General features: G+C 40.0%; 1 protein-coding gene across 3 annotated transcripts in view; it reads right to left on the bottom strand.

Annotated features, from left to right (window-relative positions):
• NAV2 (neuron navigator 2) overlaps positions 1-15,998 on the bottom strand; it is a gene marked incomplete at its 3' end in the record, with an annotated part of 419,083 nt that overhangs the window by 129,532 nt on the left and 273,553 nt on the right. For 2 of the 3 annotated variants that reach the window (XM_080619489.1, XM_080619488.1), the window contains exons 4-6: positions 12,856-12,928; positions 6,424-6,667; positions 1,128-1,285 (exon numbers count right to left, since the gene is read on the bottom strand). In XM_080619489.1, coding sequence (XP_080475615.1) covers positions 1,128-1,285; positions 6,424-6,667; positions 12,856-12,928 — 475 coding nt within the window. Of the gene's footprint in view, positions 1-1,127; positions 1,286-4,869; positions 4,939-6,423; positions 6,668-12,855; positions 12,929-15,998 lie in introns of all 3 variants that reach the window. The other variant, XM_080619487.1, reaches the window with a different exon arrangement.

The raw sequence follows: 15,998 nt of genomic DNA, 5'->3' as shown, positions 1-15,998 counted from the left end.
TGCTGAAGATCCTCCATTGCCATAATTCACAAGATGACGTTTGGGGCTGTAATGGCTAGATGGGGTAGCATTCCAAAAATCTAATGACACGTATAGAGAACAGTTTCCAGACAATGGAAAAACACAATGTTCTGAAAAGAAGAAACAAGCATGAGAACCACAGGCAAGTTGAACCAGACCAGTACTTTTCCATCAGGCAAAATCCTCATTACTGTTAGTAGAAGTTATGCACAGACAAGAAGGAGACTGAAGCCTAAAGGCTGTGACTGCCAAGTCACTGTAGAAGATCTTACTGAAATTGAATGCTGATCTCTCTCTGCAAGCACAATGACTTTGTCAAGGATACAGAATCAGCTGCCAGCCCACGGCAACCATTTGACCGTACCATACTTAGAGATAACTCCAAGTTGCTCAGTTCTCACCAGTCATATCTCCCAAAACTCCACTGGTAAATGCAGCATTATAGAGCTCAGAGCTACAAATTCAAGCTAATTAATGCTGTCAGATTACTAGCTTAGCGAGGGGACACAAAGTCAGTAAATGTCATTCAAAAAAGCACCACTTCAGAGAGAACACAGTACTTTGCATTTCTGATACACTGTCCTAGACACAGTTCCACTGCAACATCTATAAAGTTATTTAACATGTTCCTACTTTCAAATCCCATGGTATACAACTCTTGAAATGAGATTTAAATCATGTACTTTCATAATTTACAGGTTCTTCCACAAGAGTGCAAAGCAAACAGTACTATTTATCATATAAAACTACTGAAGAAATCTTTAGTGGTCATTTTCCACTCCTGTCAAACTACTACTTAAAATGTCTTATTTTTTGATTAATACATTCCTCCTTAGCTATGTTTGAAGCAAAATGAAAAACCATGTTTTCTTTGAATCTATTTTTCGCATGTACGTTCAGGACAGCAAGCCACAACTTCTACTATATTAAAGGAGGACTATACCTTTCTCAAGAAAAGCCAGCCAGTTTTTGGACTGTGTCATGTTTACAACACATGTCCTTCAGACAGTCTTACAGCTCCTGGAGCTTACTGGAAAATTCAATTTCACCCCAAATGAAGCCACTATTAAGAAAAATCTGAGGATACCAAAATCTCAAGTGCTTACCTTTGTCATTGCTACTTGCTGGTGTTGGAGGGGGAAGTCCAGGCTTAGATTTGTCATAATTGTTAAAGCTCTGGCTGCGTCGACTGTTGGCACTAATAGAACCACGAGCTTTGGCCTCACTGCCTGCAGCAGACAGCCTCGTGGTGGGGCCTGGAAGTCTGATGAAAGAATTACAATATGATTAAATATATTTAGGAAGCACTCTGGGAAAGAAACTATGGAATACCATGCATAAGCTGAAAACAAAAGGATAAATACCACAAGTATATACTTATAAGGGTCTTTGTTTTTTTGTAAGAACAAATCAAAAAATGATCCCTGATGAAAAATATACATCAAACAAGCTATAGCCTGAATTGGTTTCCATCGGAAAAAAACCCCTCTGAACCAAAATTAACGGTCACTTACTCTTAAGTTCCATGAATCAGAAACAGTTCAAGAAAATTCAGTGGAGCAATACCACTGGTACAAGATTAAGGCTACCTGAGGCACCACTGTTCTTAAACCAGTAATTGGACACTTCATTATTTGCCAGACACATCAGGCTACCCTTCTTTTGGAAATAACGGTGAAGAACTCCCTTACACAGAAGCACATTACATCTCTGCTCTGAAAGCTACAGAGCCTAGCAGCCAAGACCCATAAAACTTAAACTTGATTTAACGATTTGAGCCTCTAAAAGTCATGCAGAGCTTAAGTGCTCCCTCTTAGGGCAACCACAATATCGGTGAGCTGGTGTAAGCCTCTGGTTTAAACTGGGGCAATCTCTTGCAGCATTTGCTTACTGTAGCCTGTATTTACAAGATTTAGGAAGGAAAAAAGAAAACATAGTTAGGATTCTGCCATAAGTAGACAAGGAGAGATAGTACTTTCATGCTTTTCAGGCAAAAGGGGAGGAAGAAGCCTCTTCTAAAAAGCCACTGGCATTGCTTCTCAAAACAGTATATGTGCTTGAGTCCTTCAAAATCAAAGTTCATACATTTTCATGTTTGTACTCATTTCATGCACTAATGAATCCATATTTTTACATACCAAATAGATGAAATACATTAAAAATTGAAAGATTTGGTAGTTCAAAATGCATATCAAACAGAGTTAGTGAAAAAGCTCACTGCTTTGAAAAACAAGGATATTACATTAACAACTAGAAAATAGAACCAGTTCACATCTCCTACAGTAGAAGACAGAACCAGCTCACATTTCCTGCAGTAGCACCGAAAGGGACTGCTCTTTGCCATCTTTATGTTTTCTGTATGGTAGAATCTTTTTAAAACCTCTTTATATAAAACACAAAAATCCAGCTCTCTTAAATAACTTGTGCCAGTAATAGGCTAAAACGAAGAAATTCCAGTTGTCAGAGAGAATGTGGATGCAACCAACCAAATCACTGTTGTTTCTCTCTGGGAAGGACAAGAAGCCAGGAAGAAGTCTGGCTGGGCTTCCTAAATAAACTGACTTCTCCAAGATCAGTGAAGAAATAAGGAAATATGGAAAGAAGCACAAAGGAAAAGAGCAAAAATGTCAGCAGCTGCATGCGCATGCTTGCAAAGCTCAAGAGAGGATATGACACAAGGGCATCATTCAAATACAAACCCAAAAATTAATTTACAAACTCAAACCACCACATATCTGGCACAGCACACCATGGTTCTGAGGTTGAATTTGCTGAAGCCGTTTAGATAAGCCCCTCAATTTATCCAGCCTTTTTCAACACCAGGAGGTGATAGAAAATTGTACATACTCATCATTGCATCAAAGTGTAAATGAGAACACCCCAGAGATACTTCATCCACTGTAGACTACATGGGAAAAAACAGAGGCAAACCAGGGGCAAACACTGTTCTTGAGAACTTGGAAGTCACCAAGATGTAAAACTAAAGTTCATCAACAGTTGGTTTTTGGTTTGTTTGGTTTTTTTTTAATTGGAAATGAGCTAGGTTTCCTACAGGTAGGAAGACCTGGGGAGACCTTTTAACAGCCTTCCATTGCCTAAAGGGGGCTACAAGAAATCTGGAGAGGGGCTTTGTACAAGGATCTGTAGGGACAGGACAAGGGGAATGGCTTTAACCAGAGAGAGGGGAGATTGACATGAGATCTTAGGCAGAAGTTCTTCTCTGTGAGAGTGGTGAGGTGCTGGCACAGGTTGCCCAGAGAAGCTGTGGCTGCCCCATTCCTGGCAGTGCTCAAGGCCAGGTTGGACGGGGCTTGGAGCAACTTGGTCTAGTGGAAGGTGTCCCTGCCCATGGCAGGGGGTTGGAACTGGATGAGCTTTAAGGTCACTTCCAGCCCCAACCATTCTATGATGCTGTGATTCTATGAAGGAGCAACAGTTTTTACCCAGTGATAAAACATTTTGAGTACAGGCCAAATATTGCTGGAAGGTTACTAGAGCTCCCAGTACTGGGACTCTGGGAGTTTTCTAGCAGGGCTTGACAGGAGGGAAGGGATAATGTTCTTGTATCAGTGGGTAGGAAAAGGCTCCCACTCACACCCACACAGGTTTTGCAAATCTGTCACATTTTCAAGAAAATAAAGCTACTCAAACCATGTGACCACTCAAAAAGTGACAAGTTTTCAATTCAAGTCAGTATTGTCACTGCCAGTAAAAACATACCGAGAATAAAAGCCATGCGTGTTAAAAACACTCTTGAAGAAGATCTCATTTCTCTTAGATTTCCCCATAGCCTGCAGTTTCACTGACTGATTTTAAGCCCCTGCTTTTGGTATTAGGCCAAGATATTTCACAGCAGTGCCTGTGAAATCTAGGGGAAAAAATATAGGTTCAGGGAGATGTTTCTAATGTCCTACTATGAGAGACAAGTACTGAGCTTGGAGAATACTCTCCTTACTCTCTTTACCACCTCTTCTAGGCAAATACAAACTGTCAAGCCATAACTGTGATCGAGGGAGAACATGAAAGGGAACCATGGAGCATTTTAACAGGGGTTATACTGCAGATCTTTACTGTTGTCATAGGAGTACATGGAGAAAATAAATCCAAATTATACAGCAGAACTCCATAAAAACTTGCCAAGCTGAATAAAAGTAATAAGTAACAGTTCACAAGCTTAGCAAAACCAGCATAATTTACCAATGTAAAACTATATAAAAATTCCTAGTAAAACATCATGCTACATGATAACAGTGAAAGTAACCACGATTATCAACCACTTCTCTAACACAGCAATCCTTATAATGACGGAGATGGTCAGATGATCTGACATGCAAGTCATGCTGGGATTCAGGAAAACAACTAAAATACCCATTAATCATTTTAAGGGAGATCAGAAGTTCCCAGCTTCAGAGCACTGGGGAGTGCAGGAGCTCTGATGAGGCAGACCCACATGGTGCTGTTCAGGCTCACACTGTACACATGATGCTCTCCTGACTAGCTAATCCACTGGCCTGATCATAATGGTTTCAATAAGGCAGATCTAAACACAGTGGGGAGAGCTAAACACAGCAGGGAGAGAACTCCCAGAACCATGTTTTGTTCTCAAAAGCAAAAGCTGATAAGGACAAGAAAACCAAATTATTTTCTTGCGGGCCAGAATGCATTCCATATCTTGAAAAAAACCCAAACCAAATAATAACAAAAGAATGAAAATACATCTCATCCTTCCACATTGCAGCTGTAAAACAGCCTAGTTATAAGCTATTTTCAACAGGAACCCTAAAACATGCAGCCAGAAATATTGCAAAAGGGTTATTCATGCTTTTCAGAAGATGAAGAAATGCTAACCTAGAGGACTTTTTCTGACCAAGAGAGAATCGGATGACTTTGCTTTGAGATGAGTCCCTGGGAGATGCACTGCGATAGGAAAGAGAAAGTGGAAGATAACATTGAACAAAGGAAGTTTGCTTTTTTTTTCCTTTTTAAGCCACTGAACTTAGTAACCAGCTGTAGGGAAGACAGAGCCTTTATGGACTTCATGGGATGAAAAAAGCACTTCTTGCCTAATTATAACTTCAGGTCAAAGATCCTCCAATCTGAAATGAATTAATTTTTATAGATTAATGAACATGCAATTTTGCATGCAAACCCCAACTTTACCACTCTCTTCCTTCTCAATCTTTCATTATATGCATTTTCTGCAGAATCTCAGCTAATTAACTTGAGGCTACACTAAGACATTTAAGATCTTCAGGTTAGATATTTTCCAATTTAAAACCCAGCACAATCCACACAATGGACATTGAAGCAATATTCAAATGGCCCCATACATCTCTGCATATTTTTGATAGAAAACTTGCAGAAATGTTTAAATACAACTTTGTTTTACTGTGCTTACTTCCTGCACAAGTTTTTTACGATAGCAACACTACGGTTTTCAATTATATGAAAATGTTTACACCCAAAATGAACCTGATTCATAAAGACAGATATAAGGAAAAAACAAATAAGCTCTGAGTAGTCTCATTTGGAAGGCTTCATTTAAACTGTTTATATCCCTCATAGAGCAGCACTTAAGCTGGTGTTCACCTTATTATATGTTATTTTAACACAAGCCTTAATTTGAGATTTCTTAAAAAAAAAGCCTTCATAATTTAGCAATTGTGCAAACATGGCTTTAGCCTTTAATCCTGCCCACTTCTCCGCACTAAAACCTTCACTCTCCTAGTACTGGAAGGGTCAGATAAGGAGGAGGCTGTACACGCATTCACGGTGGTACTGCCATCATAAACTGCTTTTATTTTAACCTGGAAAGAGCACCCCTATGACTAAAGACATTCAAGGGACAAAGACCCCCTTTATTTATCTGTATTCTGATCTAGGAGCAACAAAATTGTGAAAATTATTTTTCATGTAAGCCAGCAGTGATTATTTTTGACCAATAAGCCTAGATTTGATTTTGACTGTCACAAACCGTGATGAGCTCCATTTCTTTTACCACTGTTGGAGCCTTCCACTTCTTAGTGAGAACTGAAACTCTTGTGAATTGAGAACCAAAGTTGGTTTTCAGATGCCCAAAGTCTATATTCTGTAATGGCAATGATATATGTGCTTTGCTAGTAAAAAGAAGCAAAAGGAATACAGATAAAATATTGTGGTGACTTGGCCTAGTAGGTATTTTACACCTATTGGATTGCCTACTTCCAGCACAGAGAACATATTTAAACACATCTGATCTGATTTCCAAAGGTCTGAAGTCAATTCCTACCCAGTATTCAATTTCCAACACTCTTGAGTCAAACTGAAGAAAGAAGTTTCTTTGGCTTTTGAAGACCTTTAATAATAAGAAAAAAAATGAAAAATAAAAACACAAAAAAAGCAATTTAAAGGCAATTTCCCCACCTGGACTGCATTTCTGGTTGTGCTTTGAACTGGTGCGCAGCTTGTGGGGACTGTTGGCACAGAGTCTGGAGTGATGCTGGGATCTGCTGCTGCAGTACCCCAACCTGGCACTGGGATGGAGGCGCTGCTTGCTGGGATGGATGGTGCTGTGCTTGCTGTTTCTGTGGCTGCTGCTGCTGTTGCTTGTATCGAGATAAACTGAAGAAAAGGCCCAAGATGGCCTTTAGATTCCCATTCCTGATTTCTGTAAGGCAATGTTCAGAAGTCACGCATCAGCAATCACTCATGACTGTACAGCAGGTCAGCCACTACACTCATAATTCTGCCTGAACCAAGTTCCTTTAGGATATGATAGGCTTTCTGCTCATCTAATCAGCATTACAGCTGATTACCAGGAAGCATCAACTACAAATAAGTAACTAACCCCTGCTGTGGTGAGTGCACAGTGTCTGACATTTCTGCTATAGTCTTTGTGTTAACACCAGTATGCTTAAAAATAGTTCCCTTAAATAGCTCCTTTTAACTGAAGTAACTAAAAAATCCAATCCCTCCCAAACATCAAGTGTATTAATCAACAGTACATGATTTCTCACTCCTAAATTTGCACAAGGAGGAGAAACTACTCAGTTATAGCACAGTATTATATAATTTCTGGAGTATCAGACTAATTGTTTCCATAACAAAAATCTGATGCAACTTTCGCACTAGGAAGTATGACCATAGGGTAAAGTAGCTGTATTAAACCAGATAATTACCTGTTTGATACTATCACAAGCCAATAAAGAATGGATACCCAATGGTACCAAAAGATAGTTTGACAGTGAATGACTAAACATTTCAGTTCCTAAAAGTCATCCTGCTCTTCTATGCAATATCAAATGCGGGGATGTAAAACCAATTATAAATACCAAAGCCATGTATCAGAACATGCAGTTAACTGTTTTATCTTAATTAATATGCAAGAGCACCAATTCAGGCTTGCAGACAACCTTAATATTGACTTACCTATTTATCATGTTTAAATTCCTAAATTAAAAAGTGAATTTCAAGTGCTACATCAAAGAGCTGAACTGTTCCATGCACTATATAGGCCACTCAAACCAATAAAACTTAGTGCTGCCCTTTAGTTTTAAATCCCTCTCCATGGATTAGTGCAAGAGGGGAAGAAAAGGGTATCTGCCAAGTGGCCAGCAGCCAAGCACAAAGGTGAGAACCATAACCTCAATTTCTTTTCTCAGTTCTGGCTGAAAGGTTGCTCTTTGTGATGAGCCCTGCTCTACCCTTTATTCGCTCTCCTGGCCACATTTCTGCTCACATCTTAACCCCAAGCCCTTTACACAACAAATCTCAGGCTCATCACAAAATTTTACTCCGCTTTCTATACCAGCTTCCAGCTTTGGTCTTCTTTTCTACCCGTACCTCAGTGTACCTCTTTTTCCCACACACTAACCTATTGTATATTTCCTCCCTTCTTTAATTTTGTTTTGGCTTGTGCCCATCTCCCCAGAGACTCTTACACCATATCTAAATGGTCCTCGTCATTACCCGGACCCAGGATATTCCTCTCCTTCCCTCTCCCATTCTTGACTAAATCTCCTCACCCATTTTTGCCTCCCCAGAACCCAGCCGCCTCCCCAGTGTTCTCTCCCATCACTGCCCCCATTCCCTTGTTTAAATGATTATAAATCCCAGGGCCCTTGAACTTGAAGTTTTTGTCTTCCTTTGTTTTCTTAGCCAATTTTAGTCTCGTCCTGAATAGCGGGGTCCCAAAGACTCCTGCATGTTTTCCCTTTCTGCAGTCTACTCCTGCTCCCATACAGTGCCATGCCTCAAACTCAGCCTTCTGCCCCTGCCATCAGCATATGCATCAGGCAGGTTCCTTCTCTAATCCACCTGTGGTTAGCTAGGGAGGACAGGGATGGAAGTACACAATAAAGTAAAACATACACAAAAGACAGCAAAGCACAGTAAAAAAAAACATTCTCCTTATCTTCAGCAAAGAACTCATGGGAACTGTAAGGAAAGTAGCACTTAATCACAGGCAGAAGCAAAAATAAACAGACTCAGAGGCACTGGGAAGTTTAACTGCACAAATAGAGGCCAGAAGATAAAAGAAACTACCATGGGTCTGCATGTTTAAACTCTATGCACTGGAAATGAGGACCTGATTTTCATGTGAAGTGAGAGGCGATTCTACAAATCTACCTAAACCTGTTGCTCTCTATGGCTGTTTATCTTCTGCTGTATTTATCAGAAGAGCAACCTGCTTTTGACATTTTTCTGAGGTGACCAAAAAAGAATAATGAAAAGAAAAAACAAGTTTCAAAAGAAGCAGTCTCTTTCCCTCTGGATTTTAAGCAAAATACTTCAAACAGGATTTTGAGAGGTAATTCTGTTCCTCTTATCTTAAAGACAGACTGAGGTAATGCACTTGGAGCCTGCGCTTTGTACAAAAAGAGAATTTCAAAGAGTATTTCAACCTGACTGCACTCTGCCCATCGTGACAGTCTCAACTGCTTCCTGCTTCAAGTCCCCTCCAGTCCATGCCTCAGCTTAACTCTGTGTATTAACTTGAATAAGGATATATGTGTCACCCACCCATTTGAAATTTGGAGCCCAAAATGACTGTCATGTATATTGGAAATAAACACTCTCAACATTTGAGGGGAAACTGGAATTTGGTTTGTTGGAGAATTCCCACAAATCTACTTGTTGGATATTTCCCTCCCAGGATCAATCCATCCCTGCTTGTTTCCCGTACAAGCTACAGCGTCCACCACTGCTGCTTGCCCATCATCTTTCTCTGTCTTCACAAAAATACACGGGACTTGGTGGAAATGGGGGTGGGTGGGAATCAGCTCAGGACAAAGAAAAGGTAAAGAAAGGTCTGCTGGATAGACTATGAGAGAAATGTTATCTGATTCCTCTAACACTTGTGAACGAAATTCCTGTAAATCATAAACTACTCACTGTGTACAGAACACAGATCAAAGCAAACCAATGAAGAAGAAAAACAGTCTATCATTGTTACTTAGTCAAGCTTGTCTGCGTCTGCTTTTTTAAAACTTATTTTATATCTGATTGTGTAAAGCACATGTGACGAAAAAAACCCACCCAGAACTAGTTACAAGACCAGACTTGTTAGCCAAACTGGCTAGCAGGAGTACAAAATAAAAATCACTGCATACTCCTTAGCTTAAGGAAGGAAAATGCATGAAATAATTAATTCCCACACCACATATTAGATCTGTAGGCATGGTTTGATAATTAAAGAGCAATTACTTGAAGACTGTAGACAACTGTACTCAACATAGCATAATCAAAACCTGGCAGCATGGGAAATGTCCTACCCACGTACACTTCAAATAACGCTGGGGGATAGATATGCTGCAGAAACAAAAAATTCCACCCTGACACTGGAAAGGACCTAAAGGACCTAAAATGGAGGAACTGCAGTACTGCAGAGTGTGTACATTGAAATTCATTTACATACAGGAGCGGGAATGTAATTTCAGAGGCAAAAGTCTACACTGAATTGTGTTGTTCCAAAGTCTAGTGAGGCATTTTATTTCATCACTTTATGGCTTCATGGTTTGTTCAGCTGGTTGTTATCCAGCTAATCTGTTACCCAGAAGAGGTGCGGCTGCCTACCTATGACATCAATTTGAGTTTCTACTGCACATTTGTGTTCTCCATAACCTTCAAAATCTTTGACAGTGAGGAGATGTTGTGTGAAGGGGGTCAAGTTTAGCTGGCCAACTACAATTCCCATAATCTAAAACCCACCTCGGTGTGGAAACAAGTTTAGGAGCATGGGTTTGGAGAGACAGCTTACAGCAATGGGCAACAAAGAAAAATGTAGCAAGAAGAGAATTTTCCAGCATCGTCATAGTTTTCTTTAGTAACTACAAATGAAAATTTAAAATCTTGGAGAAGGGAAAGACTTTTTGGCTCTGTGTTGCTCAGGAAGGGGCCTCTCTGTTGCATAGTATGGTCATCATTAGTAACTGCAGATCCATAGCATCTTCACTGCATAAATCCAGAAAAAAATAAAAAAAACTATGCATAAAGTGGCACGCATATATCAAAGCAGAGGTTTTTAACACTGGAAGGATGAGACACATGAAGTCTCAAATTATTTCAACATTTAAGAGATGTCCAAAATCTAATTTTGAATCATTCACTTCTCTCCACGCTAAAAATGTGCTAGTGAAAAATACGCCTTCTCAAGCAACCCAAGTGAGACTTCAATGTTTATTCCCATTTGGAAGTAATCACAATCTACTCCTTCCTCTTAGATGAGGAGTTGCCAGTGAAGTAAACAATCTACAGTTGACCTAGCAGGTCTTGGCAAGTTGTGCAGAAACACTGGAGCGTTTGGTTACAGCACTCTTCATTTTCAGTGATTCTGTGTTCTCTCTTGTTCAGTTTCCCCCTCTTTCCACAGCAAGTTACAGAGGGACTAACAACGGAAACTGAATTGATTGTTGAATTTAAGACTTCTTATTTTATAAAATCTATTCCTTCTCTCCCCACTCTAGTTGTCACTTTTTCCTCGATTTAGTGGTAGTCAGCAAATGTTCTCATTCCTATGTTGACAGCAAACATTACTGATATGTTCTTAGCTTCTGCATGATTTAATATGTTAATTCCTAGACAGTGTAAAAGCAATGAAGACAAACAAATTCAGCTAAGCCGTGGGATATATCCTGCTGAGTCTGCCTTGTGATTTAGTGGCAGAACAATGACTATTTATCATGCTGTCCCTAACCCAGTGTGAACAACGCTACACTTAACTTTGTACACCCAGACACTTCTCTCATTAACTAACATGCTGAGACTTTTAGATTTTGCATCATATCAAGACAGGCAAATAATGTGAAATTTGTTGTATTTTTACAATAAGCACATATCAGGTCAAAGTCGAAATTGGATTTTACAGCAAACCCAGTTGCATTTGCTTTTTAATAATTTCCTGGTAATCAAACTTTCTGATGTAAAAAGTTTTAGCTCATACTTTCTTTTCTTGACATGCGAATCCTTCTTATTCTAACTGAATTACCAAGGCATAGAATGCAGGCAGTAGTTGGGGTGTCCATATTAAAGCTCCCCTTTGGAGGAAAATATTTCTTACTGATGTTCTAACCCAGCTTAAGGACATACCACAGAAAAAGACAGCTAATGTTCAGCCTCCTCCTCTACTACTAGTTGTGGTATATTCAAGTTAGAACAACGTGTACCAACTACCTGCTACTTTGCTTTCCACCCTTACAAACCACCTCAAAATTAGTGAAATTACATTTCAATTACACATTTTTGAAGTGGCTTCTAAGATCTCACAGGCTAGGATAAGGTAGGAGGCTTTCTTTTGAGAACAGCAAGGAATTCTTGGAGCCATTTTCCAAATTGCCAAAATGTAATTTTAAATTGTAATATTTAATAACTTTTAAATCTATCAATTTTATTAACTAGAAATGTATATTATACAATAATATAGTAATTTAATAAACTTTTTTATTTTTTTTTATTTTTAATGTAATGTACTTCTGTAAAAGCTGTGGACATGATGGTTTCACCATAAAGTTCATCCCCAGTGGTTATCTGGCATACATTTGATACAGATCTACCACTGATAAGGGAAAGTGTGCTTCAGCTCAGACTTCAAATCACTGTCATAAAGTGCATGGTGTTGGGTTTTGGATTTCTGACTAAACCATTGTTGATAAGGAACCGGTGTTTTGGCTATTGCTAAGCAATACTGGCACGGTGTCTACTTGTGGGACATGGTGAGTGACTGCCTTTGCATCACTTGGTTTGATTTTAATCCTCTTTCCTTCATTCATTATGTGTTGTCTCACTCCTCCTCCTCCTATTCTCTCTCCCATCATGCTAGGAGTGAGCCCACCACACCTACATATCCTTGCTTGCCTTCCTTGTTTGAGCCACAGGATTCCTTCAGAGGAAGAAAACATGCCTCTAACCATAAAGGCAATGAAGGATACTACTTCAGGTAAGAGAATAATTGAAGAATGAGAAAATCATGTATCTCAAAAAGCAAACAACTGCCAGCAGTTCACTTTAAATATCTGTAAAATGTAAAACTTAAAAATAACATAATGACATTATTCTGTACTGTGCCCATTACAGAACTTACATGAGAAATTTCTAGGATTTTTAACAGAAAGAAACAAAGAAGTGACTGAATTCCAGTACAGTCTCACTGATTATTTTTACAAGTCAGCTTTGTGGAAATTAGATACGTATTTTATTCACCTTGATACTGAGATGGGGGAAAAAAAAGAAGTAAAGACTGCCAAAAAATTAAATTATCCAAACTGATTTCCCATGACACTCCATGTTCTGGTTGCAATCACAAGCAGTAATCCAGGTTTCTCATTTAAAATTGAAATTTTAATCCACCGATTGACTCACCTTCTGCTGACAGCCCCTGGATGTTAATTCCCTTAGCAGCCAAGAAACTCAGGCATGCATCTATGTTTTCAATCTGTTCAAGAACAAATAAACAAAAACTCAGAGAGACACAAAGAGAAAATGCATTGTAATAACTGTAATATTTTTACAGCCCGCCACCCTTTATTTGCACCCAGTGTTTGTATCACATCAAAAATCCCTTTGCTCATTCTGTGGAGACCATAATATGAAACCTCCTCGGTTACTAAATTGATTATTATGTGGGTCAGGACTTTCTGTTATTTGCACTTGCATGAAGCAAGTCAGTTAATACTCTAACTAACCACAGCAGGCGATCACTATGTATCTTACTAAGGGTCAAAGACATTATGCCAGGATTTTCAACCTACAGTAAGCATAACAAACATGAAACCGAAAATAAACCTGGGGGCCGCATTTGCTTGAGAAGGCAGATTGCCACTTGCTCTTCAGTTGACAGCTGGCAGAAGTTTCCACAAATCACGAAAGCAGTCAAATATAAAAACTGTAACAGGAAACCCCGGCTGGAATCCAAAATATGTCCACACATGACATTCTCTGAGTGCTGGAAATGACAGACAACTGCTTGGCTGCTGTGGGGCAAATCCTGCCCTTCAGAGACATGGTACAAAGGTACTAAATGACATGGGATCAAACTCATTTTGATCAGGTAGGGTCTTCTGATTGCCCAGAGAAGTGGTTAATGCTCCATCCCTGGCAGTGTTCAAGACCAGCCTGGATGGAGCTTGGGTGACATGGTCTAATGTGAGCCATCCCTGTTCATGGCACAGGGTTGGAAATGGATGAGCTTTAAGGTCCTTTCCAACACAAACCAGTCTGTGATTCCATGATACTGCACAACAGGTCTGACTGCTGGTGACTAGAGCTGCTATATGCAGACAGGACGCAGACCCTTCCTAACAAGGTAAACTCAGGAATGGTTGAATTGGGCATTTTTTCCCCACTGTACCTCAATTGCAGTAGAGGTCTCGCAGTGGCTTCACATGTAGTTTCTCATCAAGCTACCACCAAAGCTCTGTTGTTGTCTTCAGAAGATGCAGACTGATGCCTGCTGCCCCCTCCCCCCCCTAGACCAAAGCATTGTTTTGGTTTTGGACAACCTAATCTAGATGAAGATGTCCCTGCTCACTGCAGGTGGCTTGGACTAGATGAGATTTGAAGGTCCCTTTCAACCCAAACTGTTCTGTGGTTCTATGCAAAAGCCTAAGCTGAGACGCCTCAAGAGGCTGCAAGGAACAACGTTTTTGGAGATACCATGTTTCATGTGTGGTTGCACAGAAGACTTGGATAATACCATTGAGTAGTTTTTTATTTCATCATGATAATCAGTAAGTGACAAAATAGGGTCTCCGTGTATGAATATCTTGTGAACATTAATTTGTTAATTCCCAAAACATCACAACCAAATACTGTGTCCACTTTACAGATAGGGAAGGATACAGATAGCAAGCCCCACATTTGCTCTCAGTGAACCACCTTTCTTCTATGAAGTCTGGAGTCATCAAAAGGGAACGTGAAAGATCCAGCTTTCCCTCTCAGCTCCTGTCTACCCTCAAAATATATGCAAGTGAGGAGTGTATGGCATTCTGAAGGCTGAGCTCTCAGTCCTGACCTGCACTTTCCACCCTTGTCAAAGTAATAAAGTACAAGGAAAGATGCCAGAAAACCTCCAGCATGGATTTCTCTCATGGTACTTTCACAGGTTGGAACTAGATGATCTTTAGGTCCTTTCCAACCAAAATCATTCTATAATTCTACGATTTACTGTCTATAAACTTAACATTAAAAGCATTGTCTTCTACCAGGGAAACAAAAAATTTACTAGCATCACCTAACTGTGATTATAAACAATTATAAACACTGATATATTCAAAACTTTTATCAACCTCATTATCCTTTGAGATATATCTATATACTTCCAAACCCAGACAGACACCAAAGAACACATTTCCTGTCATATTCAGACCTTAAAGACTGTAGCAGGGGGCAGTTCAAAGGTTCATTTATCCACAGTTCAAGATGATAGGACAGTCAATCTCTACCCATTTCCTTCCTCAGTGCTCAACAACCCTTTCAAGTTTTCAACACGGCTCTTAGATTGAGGTGTTTGGGACTCTGCCAGAAAGCCAAAGTTCACCTTTGCAAGAATAAACACCACATAAAAGCAACAGTCTAGTTCTGCTGCTCGCACTTAACAAGCTGCAAGAACATTTCCAGTCTTTCACAGCTGTGGGTAGATTTCTCCTCTCCTAGTAAGGAGAACTCCTTAGTTTAGGGAGTCAAGATAAACAATACCTCATCTCCACTCCAGGTTTGCAGTTGTAGAACCTCAAACTAGCTCTTTCAGTCCTCCTCTGCTTCTCTGCCCAGGTCCCTCATCTTTGCTCAACCTCTCCTTTAGGACAGAGTGACCACCGGATTAGGATTTACTTCTGGGTGGCAAATTCCTCATCTATGCCCTCATTCTTAGTGCTACACGGTAGTCCTTGCTGACTTCCTAATCTCATGCTCATTGCAGATCTGATCCAGATTCAAGCAGCCCCTTTTAAAAACACTGTAATTTCTTCCCTGGGACAAAGCCTTGGGTTTTACTGAGCATTTTAGCCATGCCCAGACTAAGGGATGACCCCCCCTTCAGAGCACTAATGCTTGAGGTGTCTATGTGGACCATGGGTTGAGTCACCTGGACCTCGCTGCCACAGAAAAAAGACGGACAGGCTACTTTGCCACACCAGTAGTGATGCCTAGCTAAAGGCTATGAGAAACAGGGGCTTTTTGGTGCTACACTGGTATGGAAAAAGGACTGGAGGGGGGGGATGACTGACAGAATAGAGTAATACAGAACATGGACTGTCAAAAATCTACGGTGGGGGGGGGATTATGGAAGGAATAGAGTAATACAGAACATGGACTGTCAAAAATCTACGGTGCATTACAGTCAAGAACTCGTAGGAGTCAAAATATTACAGAAAGAGGAAATATCCTATGTCAGTACTTAAACCTACACATGATGAAATAAAGTGGTAGTAATGGAGGCTTACAAAAGAAACCTCTGGAAGGAATTCAAGATGCTTCCTACACAATGACTGGCTGGTGGCCTACAT

This window comes from Psittacula echo, assembly GCF_963264785.1.
Source record: "Psittacula echo genome assembly, chromosome: 5".
NCBI lineage: Eukaryota > Metazoa > Chordata > Aves > Psittaciformes > Psittacidae > Psittacula > Psittacula echo.
This window is presented reverse-complemented; position numbering and strand designations above follow the sequence as displayed.